Raw genomic sequence first — 24,159 nt, 5'->3', positions numbered from 1 at the left:
ATGGATGCTCTGCTGTGTTGGAGACAATGCTGTCTGCAGCTACTCCAACCACAGAGTCCAGCCTGTATCTGTGCTGCTAATACCCGTCTCCAGCCTTTGCCAGTATCCCAGACACAAAACACCTTGTGGCATCTGACTTCATACCATAAGCCCTAAGTCCCTCAGGGAGCAGTTGAAGCCACCATCATGATGGCAAATGCAGCATTGGACTGGCCTGGCAGCAATAGCTGGGGTCCCAGCAACTCACACTGTGGATCCAGCCAGAATTCACTGCTGCAATGAACTTTGACTATATTCAACTGTAGCATGAGAATTGCCTGCTCCTCAGGAAGCATGCATTGCAGAAGCTGCTCAGGAGAAAGGGACCAAAAAAGCCAGCTGTGGATATTTGCTCTTCAGGTGATTAAAATAGGTCCTGTGTTTAAAGGGCAGAACACACTACCAAGTCCTGCCTGTGGCTTTTACCACCAGCAGCATTGGTGAGGACAGCTACATCAGCACTTGTCAGACTGTTTCACAGTCCTCAGCCAAGTTAAACAAAAAACTAGGGGGAGTACTGACTTTATAGGGGAGGAATCAAAGGAATAGGAAAGGAAACAAAAAAGGCAGATATGATCCCTTCCATCAAAGGGAGAAGCTTGCAGGGAACTTGTGGAAGATAAGAAACAGCTATGGAAAGGCTGCCAAGCTCACAGAAAAGCTCAGCTGATGTCCACTTTGACTGAGAATCCCAAACTAGCAACACGTTTTTCCTCTTTACACAGTGGCTAAGACTGAGAACACTCCTTTTAGGAAAGATCCAGACAGACAACAGGCATGAGTCATGGCATCTTTTTTTCCTATCCTTTCTGTAGCATATATCCCTTCCTCATAATCCCAGTTCTCCACTTATGTTTCTTGCAGTCTTGACCTTGTTTTGGTCCCATGGGTGATTGGGAAATGCACCAGAAGCTCATGGCCATGACCCAGACATGTATGCTGACCTTCCCCTCGCATGAGTATTTGCAGGATGAGAGCAAAACATTGGGGGATTTAGAGACTCACTATCTCCCTGATAAATTTGCCATGGCAAACATTCTGTGATCCCCGTATAATTACCTGCTGCCATTTTTATTTCTGCTTTGAACTGCAGTATGGTTTGTAGTGAATCTAATATTCATGGAAGATCCCAGACTGACCTGCTCTCAAAACCTGAGTTCATGTAGCAGCAGTTTCAAATAATACAGACTGTTCTTCTGACCCTGTCTCTAAAAACCCTGGTCATGAGTTAGATCATACAGGAGCAGGTGTACAGCTTAATTCAAGCTGATTGGGACTAATATAATGACTCTTTCAGACTATAGCACTTCTTAATACCTTACAGACTAAGACACTTCTTTCTAATAGTCATAATATAAAATTCCCCTCATCACAGTAAAGGTGCATGAACTGTAAACACATACCCAGAGGAAATGGATCACTAATTCATTTCATCTCTGGCAGTGAAATTTAAATCACATGGCTGTGAACTGTAGCCTTTTCAACCTGGCCCAGATTCAAGCTACATATCAGAGATAAAAAGCTGAGTCTCCAAATCCCCAAATGACCCGTTCATTAACCTTTCTGGTAAATGAAACATCACCTCTTCCTGCAGTTGAAGCTTACTGCAGGGAGCATGTGGCTTTATGGCACAAAATTCTAGTCTTAAATAAAGCTTTCTTTCAGCTACTGCTTCTTGCACAAGAATGGCAATATCCCACTGTTTTGCAAGGTGTTGAGCCTGGCTGCATCTAGTCCTAGTACCTGTGGTGACGCTGTCATGCTGCGGCTGGGGGACAGGGACACAGGTGGGTCAGGATAGTCAATGGCATTCTTGACCACTGGCCGCTTGAGCACCTCCACATAAGTGACGGGGAAGATGCCTTGGCGACTGGTGCCAGAGATTCTTCCTTCATACCAGTTCTCATCCACTCGTCGAATCAACGTGATCCTTTCACCCTGTGGGAAGGAATAGCAATGTAGTTGTGATTTTAACGTTTCATCATTCCAAAGCAGATTACATTTTAAATCTTGGTGCAGCTGACCTACAATAATTAGTGGTTCTCAATTTACAATTTCCTAATTGGAATTATTGCTATTTCAAATTATCCTAATCCTCAACTGTGGATTAAGAGTTAAGAGAAAGAAAAAATTGCAGATCTTCTAGTACTGACTTGGTCTGTCTGCAGACTCAGTTATGCTCACATTTTCAAGACCCTACTTGCTAAAGCCAGTTAAAAATGGAACCCAGCTGTTTCAGGCTGACCATGAGACTCTCAGGCATATGAGGTGTATAGAAAGTATACACAGGTCTGCAGTTTATCCTAGGTCTCTCTGTGGTCTCTCCAAGTTTTGCTGACAAAGTAACTTCCAGATCCTTAACATACACTGCAAGCCTCACCTTCATATATAATTAAAAGAGAAGACAGAGAAGATCTAATCTGAGCATTAAAACATAAAGCTGGTCAAGATGGAGAAATATGGCTGACTTTCTTCTGAACAGGCATTACACAACCCCTTCCCACACCTTCACTCTGCAGTCTAGCCAGTCACTTAAATACAGCAGAACCTGGCTTGCTCAGTGATTTGGCTTGTAGTATGGGGAAGGTGAATCCAGCTTCCTTCTTTTCTATATCACCATTATCACGTAACTGTGTGGGCCTCTGCTGAATCTAACCAACCTGGAAAGACCTGTCACCAATTATCTAATTTGCCTTGCAGAGCCAGATTTCCAGCACTTGTGTTCAAAGTATCTTCTCAGTTGGACCTAAGGAAACAATTGTCACCTCTTGATTTAGCCTACCTGCAACAAAAACTGCAATGCACTACATAATGACTGTGGATTAAAAACATGGGTGGTGAGGAGGAATCCTTCCTGAATACAGTGTTTATTTTATTGGAGCTTTAATTTGGAAATTGCAAGTTACTAGGCTAAAAAGCATCATCATGTCTGGATTCAATTAATCAACACAACAGAAGTCCTACCTTCCTGAAGGACATTTCCACTTGGGTATCCCCATTGAAGTTGAACTTAGCAATAGCATCTCCATATTCCAATACTTGCAATGGTAATGGCTTTTTGGGTTGAGCCTTCTCAGCTGGTGGAAGGAACTAGAATGAACAAACAGAATCAGCCAAGTCTCATACATGAAGTCCATAAAGTGGTCTCAGGCAGAAAGAGAGTGGACAAAGAGAACACCTGCAAAAAAAGCAGCTACCTCTATGTATGATCGTGGGAAGATGCCAACTCTGCCGTGGTGTTCACCTTCGAGCCAGTTCTGGTCAATCTGCTTGTAAATGTAAACAATATCTCCTTTTTGCAGAGGAAGTTCCCTGTTAAGAACACAAGCACTCCATCAGAACTTCCCTGGAGGAGAACAGATGTAGTTTTCTGTCCAGCAATCCCTAGGTACCAAGGTGTGCATCAGCATGTTGACACACATCATTCTCCACCCAAAGCACAAGCTAAATGTTGAGGATTACTCTGTTCATATAATGATGTGCAAGACCTCGCTTGTTCTTTGGGCATTCTGTGAAAAAAGTTGGCCTGTGAGGGCCCTAATAACCACATGCTCTCCCAGAGGCAATGGGGTCAAGCTCAATATGACACTGGCTACTTTCCATGTTGGATATGATGAGCAGCCCTCAATTCATGTTTTGAAACAGTCATGTCACAAGCACCTTCCAAAGAGACATATGATTTTAATCTGAGATAGTTTGCTGATCAGATTAACATACTTACATGTCAAAGTCAATCCTGCAATGATTGCACTGATGGTCAGCCTGCAGTTGTGCAATCAATGACCTCAGCTGGGGTAAAAAAATTGGAACTTCAATCCACAGGCTTCAGTGCTAAAATTTTGACTGTCTGCAGCTTGAAGAACTGTGGCCAGCTTGTACTAGGCTCATAAACTTTCTACTTGGGTCCCCAGAGGAAAATAAGCAACACAGCCTTTTCTAAGATGATTTTTACAAGATCTGCTTTACTTTTGTCTGGCATCCTGATACGTTCTACTCAAGGGACACAACAGCTACACCTAATCTGCCTCAGTTTTATTATAGGTGCTGGGGAGATGCTATTTAAATTATTACAAATCATCACCTATAAGAATAAATAAAAAATAGTCTCAGGACATCAGCTTATTCATGTAGGTCCTTCATTGAATTCTGTTCTTCTTTCTTTCCTCTCTAGCAATGTTAAAATGAGAGCTCCCCCAGGCCCATATTGTGACAGAGGCTTTCCAAGCCTTCTCTTCACAGCAGTCTTCCCTAAAAAGAACAAGTAGTGCCATGGGATTCACCCAAAGGATCACAACAGGACTTGGAAGTACCACAACGACATCTGAAACATCTGTTGATGTATCCATAGATGCCAGGAGAGCACTGACCATCCCGCACACTTCTTTGTCCTGAATCAGGAAAACGCCGAACCAGGGGCCCACATGCTCAGAGCATGGCATCTATTTAACTTCTGCTCATGAGCTATCCTTTGCACAGTGAAAAGGATGATCTTCTCCTGTGGCTCCACCCACCTGCTGGGCAGAGCACTCACTTCTTGCAGTAGAGAATGCAGATTTGTCCTAAAAATCATGTGGAATAGAGATGCCCTGAGAAAGAAGACATTTTCCTGAAGGTCCTTTAGATGCTATGAACTGCAAGGTTCGTATTACTTTTCCTTGCCTTACTATGGACAACTTTGCTTTGGGTACTGAAGACACCCTAAAACATGAGTCCAATTACATAACACTTCAAAAATGCTACATTCTAGGAGAAAAAGCAGAGAAAGAACACTCCAGGTAGGAGCAACAAGCTGTACTCACTTTAGTGTCTGTGCTTTAAAGTCAAACTTTGCTCTAGCAGGTCTCATCTGGAGATAAAAAAAAAAAAAAAAAAAAAAAAGAAACCAAACATTAAAATAATAATTAGGTTTTCAACCCTCTTCTGAGGAAAATCACCCAAACTCTTCTACAGCTAAGATTAGCATGGGGAAGAAATTGAATGCAGGTATTCTGCTACAAGCTTGCGTGCAACTGGTATTACAGTCCAAATACGCTGGATGGGCATCTCCCACCAGGACACAAAGTGCCAACTTCTAGCATAGCAATAATTAGGAGCTCTACAGGAAATGGATTTAACAGCAATCAACTTTTAATATGACAAACACTGATGAATGAAAGCTGATCCAGTAACTACAGTTACTGGGGCTCCAGGACCAAATTTCTCTTGACATTTGAATGGAAAAGCAAAACTTACTAGCTGGGGAAAATAGTAGGCTATTATTTGATGTGTCTCTTATTGATTATTACCTGGCCCTGCTGAATACTGAAATGTGACCCATGTACTCTGTATCAATTGGTAGGAAAGAGACAAAGGTGAAAAGGAAATATGAATAAATTAGGCACACATTTTAAAAAAGTCTTCAGTGGCTAAAGAACCAAAACGTATGTTGACAGCAGGCCTGGGCTCTAAAAGGTTTACTTGGCTGATCTTCTAATGGCCACAAAATATTCAGAAAACTTTACAGTAATTTTGGTAACAGAGCATAAAACACAAAGCAGTCACATTGATGGGGTTCCAGAGCATTTGAAACTAAAGAGCAGACAGGTGTATGTACTCCATCCACATGGTGAGCACCACACCCACCACCACAGTGCAGCACCACTGGGGAAACAGAGCTGCTGTCAAGAGCCCAGCAGCAATTCATGCGAGGCAGGAAAGGCATTTGGCCATAACACCTGGACACAACATCCAGCCTTCCAGAAAAGCGCCTTGGGCTCATGGAAAAAATATGTACCTCCTCCTTTGTCTCTTTCAGAAAGTCCAACCATGTTGAACGCAGCGAAACATGCTGAGACTTTTTTCCTGAATGTTTCTAAAAGATGCTAAGCATGTTTCAAGAGAAGAAACAACGTATTTCTAAAAAACCACAACTATGTAACAACCGCATGGCCAGGATCAACAAGACATGAAGTTTCTAAGCATAAGGCACAGACAAGAGGACAATGTAGCAATATGATGCAAAAGATGTAAAATGCCTTGGATTGACTAAGTAGCTGATATTTAAAGGCATGCATCACAGGTGTGCACCAGCAATTCTCAGCAGGCATGCTTTAATATATGCAGCTTGGTATAGAGATATCAATTAATTTACCAGGCATAAAAGTCAAAGCAGATCTAAATTAAGCCAGAATGGGAAAGGGGAAGGTGGAAAAAAAAAAAAAATAAAAAACAACAAACGACATTCTCTGAAGAGCTAATGTCGGCCTAAAGCACAATATTGTGAGAGGCAATTATTGCTTTGGGTCAAGCAGCAGACTGAGGTAACTAAAACAGACCTCTGACCCAGATTTCCTCTTTGCTGTATCGTCTACATTTAGGAGGTCCCCAAATCGTTCATTAGTGATAAACTGATGGTGCGTTGGAATAACCCCTGTGTGCCTTCTAGCGGCAATATCAGCTTCTTCTTGCTCACGTTTAAGTCGTCTCTGGTCCTCTAAAAGTTTCTGCCATAAAATTGCATAAAATGGGCAGTAAATAATCTAGTTAAAGGCATTCAAAAGCTGCCATAAATTTGACTTAAGATTCCTGACTTCCCACAAATAGCTGGGCTTTGCAGTTTAGTATCAAATAATTGTTTCTACTAACAAAACAATACCCTTTCATTTTACAAACACAGAAGGTACATCTTCATTACGGCATGACTAAAATCTAGCTTATACAGAGGACCTGATCCAAAGCTGATGGAAGTCAATGAGGATTTTTTTTCTAAGTTTTGGGCAGGTCTTAGGAGCGTCTAAGAAGATTGGTGATAATGCAGAGACCTGATCTAAACCCCCTTCCACCAAAAAAAGAAGTATCTCTCACTGACTTCCAAGAGACCTGAATCAGCCCCATTGAGTTCCGAGGCATCATATTCTCATAAGCCTTACAAGGAGCTTGGAGAGTGCCTAACCACATTCAGGTTCTCCCATACTTCTTTTGGGCTCTTGTAACCCACTTTGTAAAATAAATAGACACCTAAAAATTATTTTGGATTTCTGAAGTCTCTGGCACATTGAATGAAAACATGCATTCTTGTGCATCTGCACAGAAAGATTCTTCCACCTTCTGGGGCTGACTGTAGGCTGAAGAGTTCAGCTGTGTGCTAACTCATTTGAAACCAGAAGGTCTTACTGAATTCACGTTTTCAATCTTACATGAATTTTCATGCTGGATTTTGGAAGTGGGGGAATTACTAACTTTCAAAGGAGAAGAGAGCAAAAAACATTTTTCACACAGGAATTAAGAACAGATTTTACCATATTTCAAAGCATGTTTCAAAACATTATCTGAACTCAGAAAGTTAACACTAAAAGCAAAACTTCCCCCCCACCAGCAAGGGAAATTAGTTCCATCTTCCAGGAAAGCAAGCACTTTATAACTTCTTTAACTCAGCTTGAATACACTCAGTGCTGAAAAGTCTATGTGGCTTTCCTATTATTTCAGCTCGTCCCACTTTTATCCAGCCATTTCAAAAAGGACTGCTACATTCTGTTGACAACAACTTCAGACACCATAAAGAATTCTAGTTTGCGCTGGGGGAAAACTTACCACATTCTGATAGCTTAAAACATTTTACATTCACTGTTCAAAACTTGATGACCCCCACAGGAATATTAGTGTTATCACCAGTTTAATTAATACTGACTCAAGTGGCTTGCATGAAGAAAAATTACAGATTACCAATCTTTTTCTGCAAGTACCAGGGTGTTGTACCACTTCTCACATACATTTCCAACCTTTTTATATACTTAAAGCCTCTGTATGTAATTTTGTGCAATTGATAAGAACTATAAGGTTTATTTGAAACAAGCTGAACTGGACTATACACATTACACAGCAAATCAGTGGCAGACAGCATTGAAAGTAAAACATACTAGTTACTGCTTGTTACTCTAACTTCCAGGACACACAGCCTGGACATACAAGTGTCCTTATGTAAGACTGAATGCTGTATTTCTTGTATGTGGAGCTGCTACTACTGTTATAAGGCCATAAAGGAGGGCGTTACCTCTTTATCATCATGTCGCCTGCGGAGAATTTCCTCTGGAGTTTCCATGTAGTCAACTGGTGCAAAATGCCTTGGTGATTCTGAATCTACCTCAAAACAACATAAGGAAGTTAAAATACACATGGATTTATCCAGCATAACCAGAAAGGAAAAAAATAGATATTTTTTAACAATTTGTTTCCATTATGACAGTAAGGATTCTCAATTGCCATTGACCAAATTGCCAATCAGATGTCGAATATTTATCCATTTTCATTTTTTTCCCTTTTGGGCTCTACATGTGAACAAAGATCCAAGAACAGGGAGAAAATAATGATACAGGAAAGAGTAAAGACATAGAAGGACTTTGTGAAGAAAAGATTCACTGTCATCAAAGTATGATTTGGCATTTTACTGTTGAGAAAAGTTTAATACACACAGGCACGCAAACACAACTAGACCTTGAGAAACTACTCCTTAAAGCAAATCATCTGGGTTTGGTTTATAATTCTCATGTATGTAAATGATACAGGACTAGAAATATCTCATGTTGAGATTCTTGCATCCCCAGAGCTGCTTGAGAGATAAATTGAACCTGATGTGATTAGAAATGCAGTGGAAATTGTTTCTCAGAAGTGCAGCTGTTAACAAGCCCTGAACAAAACTGCTCAGCAAGACACGTAAAAGGACATTAGACACACTAGGGGAAAAAAACCAGAGAGTCAGGGAATGTAAAGGTGGGACATAAAAATGCAAGGGTTATGGAAGAAAAGAGGAGGAGAATGGAAGAAAGAAGACAGATAAAGGGACACCAGTAAAGAACACAAAAACCACCTCCTAGGTACGTCCCAAGTTCACTCTGCGGGTTGTTGTTTGTGTCCAGGCTGTGGTAGAGGGCATATGAAACAGGGTTCCCATTGTTTAAGGAGTCAGGAATGTCAGCCCGGCCCATGAAGCTATCCCGGCTAGATCCCATGGTGGGGAAGTAGCTAAGCCTCTCCACAATGTCAAAGGAGGACAGGCGCCTGGGAGCAAGAGGCCCACTTCTGGAGCAAGGCTGGTACTGGGAGTGGTGACTCTTGTTTCCTACACTCCCCTGCAGCTGTATGGGGTCGTCTGGGTTCTCAGGGCTGGGCACTGCCAGGCTTGCCAGGCAGTCTGGGGGTGGAGTTCTGCAGGATTTGTGTTGGAAGGGCTTTTTCAATCGGAATGGGAGTGGGCTCATTAGGTAGACATTTCTGGGGAGCATATGCCTGTCCCCATAGACATCCCCTTTGGAATCAGAGTTCCTGGAGGACTGCTGCTGTTCATGTCTTCGGATGGTAGTGAACCTGGTGTAGGAAGCTGGGCATGTGCCTTTGCATCTGTTGATTTTATGCTTCTGAGGCCCATTCAGGTTGCTGCTGCTGCTGCCACTGTCATTGGAGGCATTTGAGAGAAGATCTATCTCATCAGTGCAAGCTGAGACTGTGTCCATAGGGATGACATCACTGACATCTGAAGCTGTGTCTTCCACATTGCTGCAGGAGCGGGAGGATTTATCTGCAAAGCTGGCAACATCCTTCTCTTCTAGGTGTGCTTTTGACAAATCCAGAAGAATCTCTGCAGAGTATGCAGCACTCAGACAAGTTTTAGACTGAAGAGAAGTGGTGGGTTTGTTTTGCCCAATGGAAAAGTCAAGTGAGGGCATTGATCGGGATCTCTGGATCAGCTGCTCAAAGGCACTGATACGGGAGGAAACGGTGTCTTTGGGGATCTGCTCTGAATCCTCTCGACTAAGGCTCTGCTCCATCCTGTCCTTTGCTTCATTCTCAAACTGAGATGCAATATCCTTCACGCTGCAGGAGGAGACTGTGTCCAAATGGATCCTGGACCGGTTGATCTGGTGCATGTCTTTATAGAGTGTTGTAAACTCCAGCCCACTCTTTCTGGAGGCAGCGAACAGGTAGCCTTTCCTAGAGTTGGTACCATACTCCTGCAGGCTCATGGTACTGCCAGATTTAATGGCATACTCTTGCTTGGACTTCATCAAGATGTTTTCTATGCTTTCCCCTATATCTACCATGAAAGCCTTTTTATTATCAAACAAGGCGGTGGAGCTACCAAGGTTTTCGCAGCTTTGAGCTTTCTCATGAGACAGCAAGATACCCGTCTTGTCCTGCACAAGAACAGCTGGAGCTGCTAATTTGGGTTTGAATTTAGAAGGGAGGATTTCAGTAATGCAGGCTTTGGCAGCTGATAAAGGCTTCTTATGTTTACATGCGTGACCTAACATACCGGTATGACTAGCATTAAAGGTTCGGCTATTAACTGAAGAGGGTGCAGTCATATGAGCATTCCCACCTTTACGATCCACTGGTAAGCATGCAGAATAAAATAAATACAACCTGTTAGCTTAAGTGCTAGAAAGCTACTGAGAAAGGAGAAAGAACATGCTTGGATTTCATAAAATGCACCTTAAAGAAACAAAATTCCAAAACATAAAGAAAAGCAGGAAGAAATTGTAAAACAAGCCACACTTAGAGGAGTAGGTGAAGTGCTGCTAACGTTTTGAAAATGAGAGGCTTGGCCAGAAGCAAATCTGGAGCACTTTTAAGGTACCCTCCTAAAAAGTGCTAAGCATCATGAGCTTCCAGGGAAGCTTGTGGCACCATGGAAAAGGGCAGCTGAACTCTGGGCAGGATCAGGGTGTCAGGAAGAATGCAGAGACACTAACATTGCAAAAATGGCTTCATACCAAGCCTGTAATCACACCTACTATGGTCTCACCACAGTGCTTGCCAAACAGTTTATTCCTGGGAGGAAGAAAACAATCAGAGGCTGACTGTGCTAGCACAAGCATACCACATCAGCTGACCTCACCCAAGAGATGCCTGCTTACAGATTCCCCATACTAGGAATAAGCTGAGTGTCCTTCAGACAATGTGGTTGGCCATGGTTGCTTTAAAATTGAAGAAGCCAGATCAGGACATTGTTTGTTTTATTTTTTAATAGGATTCAGTCTGGTTTCATCTTAGACTGCAGTTTTTAGGTCTGTTTCCGATTTGAGTTCAAATCCAAATGTCAAAATAATCATTCAGGTTCAATTGCAGTTTGGGGAACTGTTTGAACAGATTTTTTTGTTCAGATCCAGTTTGACTCCCTGCCCTACAGGCCTGACAAAATGCTGAAAAACAGCTGGAAGATGGAGACAGAGAGACCTTTTTGGTATGATGTACTATTTTTAGGGAGAGCAGTTCAGAAACCCAGCACATTCTTTCTCCAGTCCTCTCCCCATCTCAAGCCATTTTTAGGTTGAAGTTGGCTCAGAGATACATTCCCCAGTGCAATTCCCTGATGGGACTCATGCTCTTCTTTGTCTCTTTTAGAGAGTCTGCAATAGGGGGAGGGAAGAGGAGGAGATTGGTCTCTTCTGGCTCACATTCCTGGAGCCTGCAGGGCTGGTTCAGCCAGCAATTGCTGGTTCAGTGTCAGTGCATTCTCTGCACAGCCCTGGCAAGCAGGAGGCTGAGCAGCACAGGGCACCAGCTACACCAGGGTAGCCAGGCCAGCAAACTGCTGTGGCCTGCTGAGATACTGCTGTGGGAAGAACAGAAAAGACAGGGAAGGGCTCTAGAACGGCAAGGCAGTGGGAGCAGATGGATAGCAAGGCCAGCCTAAGCAGCCTTGAGGAAAAACATGAGGGTGTGGGCTGTGACTGAGGTGCTGAATGGAGGGAGCTGATCTCTCTTGAGAAGAGGAACCTGGATCAGTTAAAGGCATCATTAAAAGTATTGGCCATTGTGGTCTGAGAGAAAAAAGGAGGGAACACTGGGGATGGCAAAGAGGACGGATAGCATAAATCTCAACTGGCCTAAATAGGACTCTAAACCTTGCAACAGTTTGCCTGTATCACCTGGCTTTTGACACTTTGCAGAAGGAGAAGAGATTAGTGTTCTAACCACCTACCTTTTGTGGAAGCAGAGCTCGAAGGTCGCTTGAGACCACTCAGCCCCTGGAACGGGATATCTCCACCTTCCAGCACACTCTTGTAAATCTGCCTTTCATTCTCCAAGGCAGCAGGGTCTCCCACAGCTAGCTCTGACTCCTTCTTCACTGCATGGTAGTTGGGTGAATAAGTGGAGCTGAAATACATAAGAAAAAGGAAAGGGACACTAGGAGGTCACACCTGTCTGCTAAGAGCTTAATGTAAAGTAAGAGAATACCACACTTGTGAACACAGAATAGACTGTGCACGAAGGACTGATGCTGATGAAGAGGTTATGAATACACTGCAATAGTGTTCTGTGTTTGGCACTACCAAAGAATCCTCTCACTTGAGGGAACTCTCCAGTCTTAGTCCCCCAGGAAACAGACAGCCGGAAAGCATCCCTCTATTTTACAGATGACACAACAGTCAGAGTTGATGCATGATTTCTTTGCAGACACAATGAAATTCATTGGCTAGCTGGAAGTACACAAAACCTTCCACCTTCCAGTTCTCTCTCCTTAAACACCAGCCATGTCTCTCCCATGCTTACAAAGCACAACTGCTCAGGGGGTCATCTCACCCAGTTCAGTCTCCCAGCCAACACTACAGTTAAAGATTCCCTGACCAGTTTCTGAAGCCCATCAGTGAGGGCCTGTGCAGAGAAGCAATAGTAAAGTGCTACATTGTTTTAAATGCCAGAAAAATTCCCAGAGGCACACAAATCTGTTCAGCTTTGCCAGAGGCTTCCACTACATGGAATAAAAATCCTGGACTCTAGGTCTACCATGCATATATATAAACAGAATTATGTTAAAATTAGTACAATTTTAATTTCTTAGGTTTTTAAAGACTGGAAATTTATTGCAAATCTCTTTTCTAGTCATGAACCTAAGCACAAGTATGCTCACACATCTGATTTCTAGATTTCCCTGTTTTGTCTCCAAAATAATAACTGGCAATGCCATGGTATAAATTGCCTTTCCAGGTACAAAAACCTTATTAAGCAGTCAGGCAGACTGTTTTCCTAAAAGCTAAGATAATCTGATACCAGTTCTCCTGCTCAGCCAGGCTCTTCAGAATAAAATGGAGTCTCATACAAAGCCAAAGCATGACTGCTGGAAAATTTGAAAAAATAAAAATATACACATTTTCCAATTAACAGAAATATTTGACATCCTGATGTCCAAGAGTGATTCAAATTTATGAGAATTTGGAAATGTTTGTGGTTATATCTGTTTGTTGTGGATAAATTTGTACATGTATCTGTTTATTTTGGATAGATGCTGTACTTGTGGGGTAAAGAGAAAGCTTTAAACACATCAGAGGACTGGCTATGGAGGTGGAATTACACAATGTCTGGATCACAAAGACTACTTTAGTTTCCGCACAAGGAAAAGCAGGTCATATGCAGTCCCATAAATTACTTTCTGGAGGAAAAGCTCATGAAATGCACCATGAAAGAGAAAGGGAATATGGTCAGTTTTTCAACCTAGACAATGCTCAAACAGACCCATAGCTACAAAGCTATTGTTTATCAGGGTTCTCTTTGATAAAAAGTTCATCTCTTTGTCAAGTACCTGACGAAACCCAGCCAGTTGCTGCAGGGAATAATGATTGCCCTGAGGTTAATTGTTAGCCTAGTTTTTAAAAAACAAAGAGTTAAAACAATCTTCCTTTGGGACTAAACGTGGGGGAGATAGAGGAGGCATTTGGTGAATCTCTTTACCAGCTGCTCCTTATTCAGGACAGCAAGCAGTACTGTACTGGAGCCAAAGCAGCCTGCAACATCAGGTGAATGAAGGGAGAGCAACATTGCAAAAACACCCAAAACAATAAATTCCAGCTATCTTTTCTCTCTGCTCTCTATGGCAGGGCAGGGAAAAATATGTAACTCCACCAGGCCTCACTCTTGTGTCCCATTCCCAGCATACTCAGCTTGCTTCCTCTCCACTGGCATTCCTGAATGCTCTGTGTGGCACAGATAGTGCTGCCATGAACAGAAACTCTAACAGTTGCTTGCAAACATATAACATTTACGCTAATCTCTGGGAATTCTATTTATGTTATTGCTCTCTTCATACCAAAATAAAACAGTTGCAGTGGTTGTGTGGGTTTCCCAGCAGAATGAGCACAGAAGAAGGAAACTGTGTTGAAAGAAGTACAGGAGATCTCCAAGGCCCCCAGAGGGGCAGTGAACATACATTGTATTAATGGACATCTGGAGGAGAAACTGCCTTTTTTAACAAACCATCCTCACAGAGGGGATCACTGTGCCTATGGACATGGAGCATTCAGAACAATTACAAGGAGCAGTAGGCTCACAGTAGGGGCTGGCTCTGTGGCTCAAATAACTCAGGGTAACTCAAGTAACTCAACACAAGCTCAGCATTTTGCTCTGGATTTTGTGTGTGTGTGCTCCTCTTCTAAAACAAACTAACTCCATGTATAACTCATTTACACAGAATATACTGTTCACCACATATTCTGCTGAAAAAGCAGTGCCCAATAGATCTTTGAGAAGTATTGTTACTCCTACCACTGTTCCTTTCCTGTAGACTGGAAAATTACTGCTTTTCATCAACTGCATCCATCTGATCTGGTGCATGTAACATGGAATATCTAGCAGCAGCCAATCTATTGCACAGGTGTAACAAACAATTTTTGTGTATTTCACACAATAATGTTACTTGCATGAAGATACAGTCAATTTGCAAAATTCATCAAATGAAGTTAAAGGTCTGTTGATTTTTTAAAGCCACTGCCTAGCACAATCAGCAAATCTTACTTAGACAATGCAATCACTCATGTAATCAATTCAAAACACATTCTGGATCTGAATGCAGACAATGTACCAGGATTCACCTAAAGCACACATACAATTCTTATGGTACATGCATTTATCCATATCCATCCTCCAAAAAGCCAAAGCATTTCCAACATCCAAACCCTGACTTACATGACCTCATATTTTAAAAGAGACATCAACAAACAATTGAAAAACTTACTAGGAAGAATGGTCTGTGGAAGATTCCAGAGGAGTAACACCTGCTGTATTCTGCAAAAGTCCAAACAAAGGAGTCATTGATATGCACTTACATGTGAGGAGAAAGAAAAAGGCTTGCTTAAGTAACTTTCCATCTATTGATTCAATATTAGCCTATAGGAGACATTGAGGTTTAAATCTAAATGCAATTTAAGCTGTCAATGTCTTTGCAGAGAAGCAACAATTTTCATGAGTTCCTCCAGGGCAGTGAGAGGTTTTTAGCACAGCCGATGCCTTTTTGCAGTGCCTATTCTTTTGTCCGCAAATGAGTCATTGTGAATAAAGCCAAAAGCAAGAAGCGATAACCAGCTGGGCCATGACCAGGAGACACATGCTCATAATTATTTCCCCAGGCTTTCCCCCAACCGGTCACTGCCCGCCTTTGCTTTAAAGGTATATTATATTTCTGCAGCACAATACATTCCTCAGCATTCAAAAAATATCAAAGCTCTAAAAAGAAAAGCAACATTTCAATTCAGTTTCCTTACTTAAGAGAAGCAATACCAGCTGCACAGGTTCAATAGCAAAAGCCAGTTCTTAGCCGCTTGCTTTAAATCCATCTAACGCTTCTTAGACACATTATTTAAAAATTGAAGGCAATTTTAGAAACAATTCTCTATTTGGTGCTCCTTCATCTATGTGAGGATTTCTATCTAGGAAGAAAAAGCACATCTTGGGTTTGAAAAAGCAGCTTTTCCAAGTCCTGGTGAAATGCCGCAGCTTAAAAAAAAAATCAGCAACAGAAAAAAAAGAAAAAATGGCGTGTTACCAATTAATCTATTATTTCATGGTTTGAGTGCTGCAGACCCTCGAAGCAGCAGCAGCAGCTCACCTGCCCTAGAAGGCCATGGCAAGGTGCAGCATAAGGAAAATTGTGTAAAATCTCTCAGGAATATCCAAAATCTTGGGTAGGAATGAGCTCCAAGCAGAGAGCGGGGCTTGTAAGAAGGGAGAGTTGATGGCAATACGCTTGAAAGGCACGAGATGATGACGTGACACGCCAACCAAGAATTTTAAGCTGATTGCTGCTGCTGCCTATTCATGTGAAAAATAGAGAGGGTTTTTTTTGCAGACACTGAACTCTAAACCTGAAATGGGGACTGGGATGGGGGTGGGGGCAGCTGAATGCAGTTGTGAGACACGAAACCACTGTATCTGAAATGGATTTCAAGCTGGATTCTCAGCATCACATTCTATTATTTCTGACAGCGACACAGCAAGCCATGCAGTCAGGACGCTCAGAACCATTATTTATCCCAACCTCATTTAATAATCATCCAGCAGTGAATAGATTAGAGCAGAGAGTTTGGAAACGGGGACTGGCAGCATGAAAAGAATAGGAAATACCTTCTGTGGCTTTTTATGTGGTGCTTTATAAAGCTTCTCCATTTTTTCTAAATCTGCCTCTAACTCAGTCTGGTATAGGTAGAGGTCTTTTTCTAGATCACTCTGGTTAAAGAAGGAGAAGAAGAATGGGAAAACAATGCTTAGGGTTAGGGGAAACCAAAGGAATGTTAATTTTGAAAAAAAAAAAAGAGAGCTCTTTTAATTGAAAAAGAGAAAGGTGGTATGGACAATACAGAGAAAATCACTAGCAACTAATCATGTTTCAATCATTATAGAGGAAATAGTTTTAGGCAATTAACATTAAAATCAAGAGATGCACAGGCCTGCTAGAATCTATTTCTACAATCCATAAAGTTATAAAACCCACCTGTAAAGAAAAAAAAAGATACTGTAATAATACGCAATATGCTGTTAGTACAATTATCATTACAAGTCAAGATAGCAAAACAACCACTCTAAATTATGGATGATTATGTTTTAAGAATTGTTTATTAAATCAATTTACTAGCTACTTAATTGTTAGGCTAATGAGCTCAAGCCCAATTAAAAAAGAAAATCACTCACAAGCACACAAAACCCAAGCAATGCTACAAGAAAAAAAAGAAAAGAAAACCACATACACACATATATACACGCTAGATGCTGTAGTGTAACGTACGTGAGACACAATTACCTTTCTATCCTCTCTAGTAAGGATAGAGCAATCTCCAGGAGTATAATCCCAAATCTTTTTTGGAGGCTGATGGAAAGCAGAGGAAGGAAATGAGGAAATGAAGATAAGGAAAGACATCACAGAGAATATGGAAACTGGATTAGAACAGAGGGGAAATACAATAGGGAATTTGCATCAACACTGAAAAGAAATTATAAAATAACAACAAACCACAACGGAGAAAGAGAAAAAGAGGAATAAATCTGCTATAGCATAAATATCAAGAAATCATGGGGGTCAAAAGGGAACATACATGCAGTGTGGAAGGGGCTGTTTTTAGAAATTTTTTTTTGCAAGGTGCTCTATGGGATTTTGGACTCTCTAGAGGGTACCCACAGCTGTTAAGCATTCTTAACAAAAAACCAAAACAAAATGGAGGGGGGGAACCACACAGTCATAAAAAGCATTTGTTTTGCTCATTCTTCTTTTCAAAAGGAAAAGGGTAAACCAAGGGCCTTTAATAAAGAAAAGGGACAATCTTTCTCACTTCCATCAGCGTATGAATACATACCATGTGAACAAATGGCTGATTTCCCCGTGGTGGCATTGTGGGGCAATGAGAATGCAGAGTTATTATTTTTATTTCACTGGTTTTGGGGGTTCGTTTGTGGGGATTTTTGGTGGACAGAGTGGGACACAAGAAAGTTTGGGAACTAGCTATTTAAAATTCATCCTACAGCTGAAAGGGCCGATTTCAAAATGGACTTTTTTCCTGTTTGGATGAACAGGTAAGTATCAGGCAGGATTATTCAGAGCAAAAGACGACTGGACTCCCATGACTGCAGTAAGCAAAGCTACAAAAAGCATTTTTTTTTTTGGCTGTGGCAACAAAGCTCAGAAAAGGCTTGCCAGCTATAGAAGTCTGAGATGGCATCCTGAATTCAAGTGCCTGACACTGATGCACTATTTATGGAGTTCCACATTCAGGAACTGGCATCATTCTTGGGGAGCATGGTGGCATGGCTTTGGAACAGAAGCAGGTTCAAGGCATGCCTTATAAGAGAGCAGCACTTGACAAAAGTGCCCTGAGCAAGGTGGGGAACTTGTCACCAGAACAGATGGTCTGCTGAACATGAGACAGATTGCCCCAAGATACCCTCGTCTGGAATAAGGCCAAGGCTGCATGACTAAAAGCACAAATCCACGCTTCTAAAGAACAGGTATACCCCCACACATAGAAAGGACCAAGGGCATAAATGCTTTTCTTTCTTTGACACATTTTCCATTAACTCACACTAACTCAAAGGACCACAGAGTTGACAAACCTTCACTCATTGCAAAAGCAGATGGCTATTAATTACATGGCAACAAATATAAGCATGTTTCTTCTCACAGTGGAAACCTTAAACCATGACAAGTTGTGAGGAGTTAAATCCTGACACTGACAACACTTAAGAGCCCCATCAAGGTGAGATTTATCTAACTTTTACTGTCTAAACATTAGGAGGTCTTTTCTCAAACACTGCAGAAACCTCTTTAGCTTAGGATGGAAGGTCCATAGCTATAAAACATAGTTTTCTATCAAAGACTGGACTACTCAACCACTGTACATCCTTGCTTTCCAGGAAATATTGCACTATTTTTATGATGTGATCAGACTGAGCACACAACTCCAGGTAGCTACATTCTGTGCAGAGGAACTTTGCCACTTCTGCCAGAACAAAGACTAGATTTAAAAGAAATCTGCTCTCTAGTGTCCATCCATGTGCAATTGCCTTTGAAGACAGTATTGAACCTAAAAACATACTTCTGTTTTGTTGTGCACACATGGAATCTCAGCAGTACTCAAAATTTGTGTGCATGGGTATTTGACTACTGACCTCAAGGGGAAAGCAGAAATGAGAAGCCATCACTATGTTTGAATACATGTGAGAGGCTGATACTGACCCTCTCTGCAGTAAGAGTAGCTTATTAAATAGTACTTAATAACTAAGTTAATAGTGTTTAATCAGTAAGAACCAAGCCATAAAATGCTTAAAGTCACATTTTTTCCCAGTAGCCATGACCACTGGATGTGTTCCCTCCATCAAAATGTTCTTTGTCCTATTGAATAATTAAGCTTTAGTTCATCTTTCTCCAGAGGGGAAAATAAGAATTTTTTTTTTTTTTCCTCTCCACATATACCAACACAGCTCCATTTGAAAAGAAAGAACACTGTTCTCAGACTCCTTTGGTTTCAGGGCAGGGCAAGGGCTGTTCATTCAAAATGCCCCCCATTTTATGCAATGGGCAGCTACATGCATAAGGAAATATGCAGGAAACAAGGTCATGATCTGTTTATGGAGAGCTGGAAATTACTGATCTACAGTTTACAACCCAGGAACAGGAATAAATAATTCTCCTTGACTTAAAGCTACCTATCAGCCATCCTAGATCTCGTTAGGCAGAAGGAGAATAAGAGCATTGAATAAGGACTTTTAATAATGAGAGGAGTGTATTATTTCTAACATTAACAACAAAAATGCAGTTTGAACTATGGTGTGTGAAAAAAAAATTACCTTGTTGATACATAGTGCTGGAAGTTGGGGAATGTTTGTAAATTGTTTCAAAACACTAAAAGAGGCACAGAACAGCTGCTTTATGTTAGCACCAGGATGACATTATGTACAATCACATCTTTAAATGAGTAAGGCAGCTGTTTCAGATTTAGGGCCTAGGAAAGAGATGTGACAATCATAAAAAAAAAAAAAGGGTAGGTTGACTTCATTGGTCATTGCAACTATCGAACTTACCGGTTTCCCAAACTCCAATTCCGAAAAGAATTTATACCAAGGTTCATTCTTTAAATCTATCTCTTCTGGGCTTATATCCCGAGTCTAAAGGAGTTGGTGATAGGGGAATGGAAGAAAGAGAAGGATAACATTATGCAAAGAATACATAGAAAGGGACTGTTAGAGATGCAGATCCCATGGCTTCCATTTTAAAATGTAGATATTTAGTCTAATTTGGAATTTCTATAGCATGTTTCTCATAAAGGCCATGAACTGCTTTGAAAACATCAGTTAAGCCAAATAGCATCACTGTGACCAACATGAATATGAATGAATTGCATTTTACAGGTCAGGAGACCCACTGAGAGAGAGAGGGATTCTGCAGCTTGCCCAGAGTCACAGGGAGACTCAATGTAAGAGCAGAGAGCCCAGCAGTCCATCAGTCCTACTGTCAGACACTTTTATCAAGTCAAAAGCTGCATATATTTTATTATTATTTTAAAGTTTCATTTGGTTAAAAAAATAGAGACTCAGTAATACCTGAATCAAATACTGCATCTTTAACAGCACATGAACATGTGAGAAACCCTGTTCTACACACTGCAAACAGAGTGGAAGGTGTTTTTCTAAATAATACGAGACACATGTCAGAGAGAGCGCATCCTGAAAGACCTCTGAGAGGATGGATAGAGCGACAATATTACGTGTTTCTTCACAAATAAATGTTAGAGTATCAGACAAAACTACAATGAAGGTAAATCAGACAGGACAGAAAACAGTGCAGTTGAAAAGGAAATTCCCTTTCATTCATACCCTCTGTCTTAATGAAACAAAAAAAAATTGAAATAGTTGTAGCTGTTTGAAAACACTGCTGGTGAGGTAAGAGAATAAAAGTCCATTGTTAAAGCCTTTCAGGTACCACTCCCCAAAAGTGTGGGATAAGAGATCTGTAGCTAATTCCTGCATTTCAGTATACCTAGTCAAAGGCAGAGTGGATCTCCATGCATTAAAAATATAAGCATGTTATGTCTGCTGTGCCAGTATGATCCCAAGTGCTCCATCACAAGGAAGAAGGAGACCCACAGATGCACAATGTCCTCATGGAAATCATTTTGTGACAGGGTTACTGAGGCAGTTGACAAAAGCGCTGGACTTGGATGTCCCAGATTCTGCCATAGCCATTAGCATCACAAAAAAAAGCTCTAGGAAAAGAGCTCAGGATTGATGCTGAATGAGAGGCAATGCAAGATGAATAGTTACATCATGTTTAATGCCAGATGGTCTGGAGAATGATTTGGCTATTTCCTAAAGGCACAAGGGAATCAATACTTCTATTTTTCATTTACTGCACTCCAACTAAAAGCACTCATTTTATGTAACTGTGTTTACATTAAAACAGAGCTCAAGGATATCAACAGGAGGCTATTCATTGCTCTGAAATGGTTTTGGATTTGGATCCTGATAGTCAGAGCTGTGGGTGCGACTACCAGGAGATATTGACAAATCTCCTACACCTCCCTGAAAGATGCAGTCACTAACCACTATGGTAGTGTTATATTTAATGAGGCTGATGGAGACTGTGAAGCTACTACTCCAAGGCCTGCTTTCTTCTCTGGTCTATGGCTTCAAACTAAAACTCATAAAATAACACTGGAAGTAGCGTAGCTATCACTTTCATCTTGGTTTTGATGAGCTCTCTACGTAAAATGTTTTCAGTTATGCTGATGATGGTTCTGTTTGTGGCTTTTAGACTCTGATTCCACAGCTCAATTCAGTACCTGATGAAGTCTGAACATGTAAACAGTGCCACTGGTGATGACAGACCTTTTGCAAATGCTTAAGTACACAGATGAAGCTGGCCTTTTGCCACAAGTTTTAATCTTGTCTGTTTACCGTGAGACAAAATTGATGTTTAAGTCAGCAGAAATCTGGCTCCAGGATGGACTGCAGGAATGGAGGTGTCATACCATGTTCAAACCACTCCTCACTGGCACTTCTCTAATGGGCTGAGGCAACACCCAGTGGTATCAAGAGGGAGTCATCCACCACCCATTGCAATAGGCACTAGGATCATGCCCCCATCAGGAACAACTTTGTTGAAGTCAATGAAGGGACACAGGTGTGAAAAGAAGTTGGTTGCAGCATCTTCAAAAAGTGATGGACCTTGATTACACTTGGAAGGAAAAAAGAAAACCCACCAAAATACTAAGGAGAAGCATCAGGTCCCACATCAGACTTGATTCTTACATTTCCATTGCTTTAAATTGCTATTCACTCTTGTGTAAAATCCTAGGCAGGTTTTTCAGGAGTATTCCTTTACCTATTCCATGCATGGATCAACATCTGAGTTGTTAAGGTACAAAGTCCAGTTTACATTTGGAAACTCACATGCAATTAGCAGTTCTAACTGAATCCTTTAAATTAATGCCTTTAATAGAACAATTATCTTTATGCACTATCTTTATACACTACTAACAGCATTCAGTATTTTCTAGCAGTTACAGTATCACACTTGCACCATGGAAGGACATCTTTAGTGATCTGTGCTGATTTATACTGGACTGGCTGATGAGGTTAGCATCACCTCTCTGCCTATCCCTTGTCAAGTATTCTCAACCAAGGCTGAAGAAAGAGACTTTTATATGTCCCTAGCTGTCACAATTCACAGCACTGCTTACTAATTCAGACTGAAATTGCTAATAGCTCACTTATTATGCCAAGTTACATTCCACCACAGCTGGAGAGCTCACATTGAGTCCTGCCACCTCTGCCACAGAACTGATAAGAACCAGCTAAGGAAAAAAACAATCCAGAGAAAATGGCCATATCCTAATGCACCTCAGAGGCATCCACTGAGGCACACTAAAGGCACTCTGAAAACTAGTTCACTGTTTAAAGCAACAGAGGAACACAGAAACCGAACCTGTCTTCTCTGTTGCATAATGCCTTCAACCCTCCTGCATCAGCTAATACTGTGCCCTAGAAAAAGTACAGCTGGCAAAACAGCTGCTGAACAGGTCACAGTGTGAAACATGGATTAAAAACTAGGGTTAGTGATTCATATTTAACACGGAAAACAGCACATCCAAAAGCAAAGAAGCCTCTCAATCCCCCCTGGATCTTGCTTTAGAGAGAACAAAAATGTTAGGAAGTTATGCAGAACAGTTTTCAAGAAACATCACACAAGCACTGCAATGTCAGCATAAGGATTCCCATCCAAACAGAACCACACAAGCATTTAGAAAGTATTTCATAATCGCAGGATAAAGCCACCAACTAGGATAAATCAAACATTACCATCTTTTCGTTGTTCAGAACAGAGGACTTCCCTGGCTGATAGTCATAAATGCTCCTGGGTTCTGCACGGTATTTTCTGGTGTCGACCTTCTTGTCTGGAGGCTCCCAGTCAGTCCTGAGGAAAGAAAGATCAATTACCCCAAAATACAGTGGTTTCTGTAAAAACAAACTCTCAATTTGGACTGATGCTTTACCCCATTAATTATGGTTTAATCTGGGTACTTTTTTTAACCTAGGAAAGAAGACTGCTACAAGAGGAACAGTTCAGATAGGGCTCCAGACAGGTATTGTTGGAAACAGCTCAGCTGCTGAAATAATTGGAGTGGAGGAGGGTTATTCTAAGAACACTCAGTAAACTTCCAGACTACTAAATCTTTCCCCACTGGAAACACTTTAATGATGGGCTTCAACTAAGCCCACAAATATAAACATGTTCAAACTTGAAGCAGAACTCAGATTAAATTGCTTTTGCTAAACTTCTGCCGTTTAGCTACATCACTGATTACCTGATTACCACTGCTCTGGATTCCGAGGGCACTCTAGATTCCAAGAGGAGGTTTCTTCTGAGCAGATGAATAAATTATCTCAGGCTCTATTTTAATATAGCTAAGAACAGTCCACTGACTACCCAAACCACTATAATTTTGTGCAGTGCCTATACTAACACAGTTGAAACAACAACAGTCACAAAGCATTCAGGGTCCATATCCTACAAGGTCCTGCTGGTCTCAAAATTGATATAATCAGACACCTAATGCAGAATAACAAATGCTCTCCAAGAAACCAGCCCTTTTAAGACAATAAACTAATTCTGATTTTGCTCTTGGCATGTTGTCTTTGATTGGCAATGTGTATGTGGATTCATCTCACCCAGAATTCACCAAACAAAACTTAGGCATCTATGCAAAACTGCTGCTCCAGGTTTCCTCTCCCTTACCCTTCTCATCTGGTTAGGATAGAAACAAACCAGCGATCTGCCTAAACTCTCACCACTGGCTGAGAAGAGACAAAGACAACCCATTTAATTTTTTT

The 24,159-nt window shown here is 41.3% G+C and overlaps 1 protein-coding gene across 50 annotated transcripts in view; it reads right to left on the bottom strand.

Moving 5' to 3' along the window:
• SORBS1 (sorbin and SH3 domain containing 1) overlaps nt 1-24,159 on the bottom strand; it is a 161,089-nt gene that overhangs the window by 12,809 nt on the left and 124,121 nt on the right. For 18 of the 50 annotated variants that reach the window (XM_072931498.1, XM_072931501.1, XM_072931496.1 and 15 more), the window contains 14 exons: nt 23,128-23,242; nt 19,852-19,935; nt 17,631-17,645; nt 17,081-17,146; nt 16,408-16,509; nt 15,023-15,072; nt 11,996-12,171; nt 8,882-10,402; nt 8,069-8,154; nt 6,354-6,521; nt 4,839-4,885; nt 3,237-3,351; nt 3,004-3,129; nt 1,783-1,977 (listed from right to left, as the gene is read on the bottom strand). In XM_072931498.1, coding sequence (XP_072787599.1) covers nt 1,783-1,977; nt 3,004-3,129; nt 3,237-3,351; nt 4,839-4,885; nt 6,354-6,521; nt 8,069-8,154; nt 8,882-10,402; nt 11,996-12,171; nt 15,023-15,072; nt 16,408-16,509; nt 17,081-17,146; nt 17,631-17,645; nt 19,852-19,935; nt 23,128-23,242 — 2,866 coding nt within the window. The remainder of the gene's footprint in view (nt 1-1,782; nt 1,978-3,003; nt 3,130-3,236; nt 3,352-4,838; nt 4,886-6,353; nt 6,522-8,068; nt 8,155-8,881; nt 10,403-11,995; nt 12,172-15,022; nt 15,073-16,407; nt 16,510-17,080; nt 17,147-17,630; nt 17,646-19,851; nt 19,936-23,127; nt 23,243-24,159) is intronic. The other 32 variants (XM_072931510.1, XM_072931525.1, XM_072931522.1 and 29 more) reach the window with 12 other exon arrangements.

The sequence above is a fragment of the Taeniopygia guttata genome, chromosome 6 (genome assembly GCF_048771995.1).
Source record: "Taeniopygia guttata chromosome 6, bTaeGut7.mat, whole genome shotgun sequence".
In the NCBI taxonomy this organism is placed as follows: Eukaryota; Metazoa; Chordata; class Aves; order Passeriformes; family Estrildidae; genus Taeniopygia; species Taeniopygia guttata.
The sequence above is the reverse complement of the archived record's forward strand: the minus strand, read 5'-3'. Positions and strand labels throughout refer to the sequence as shown.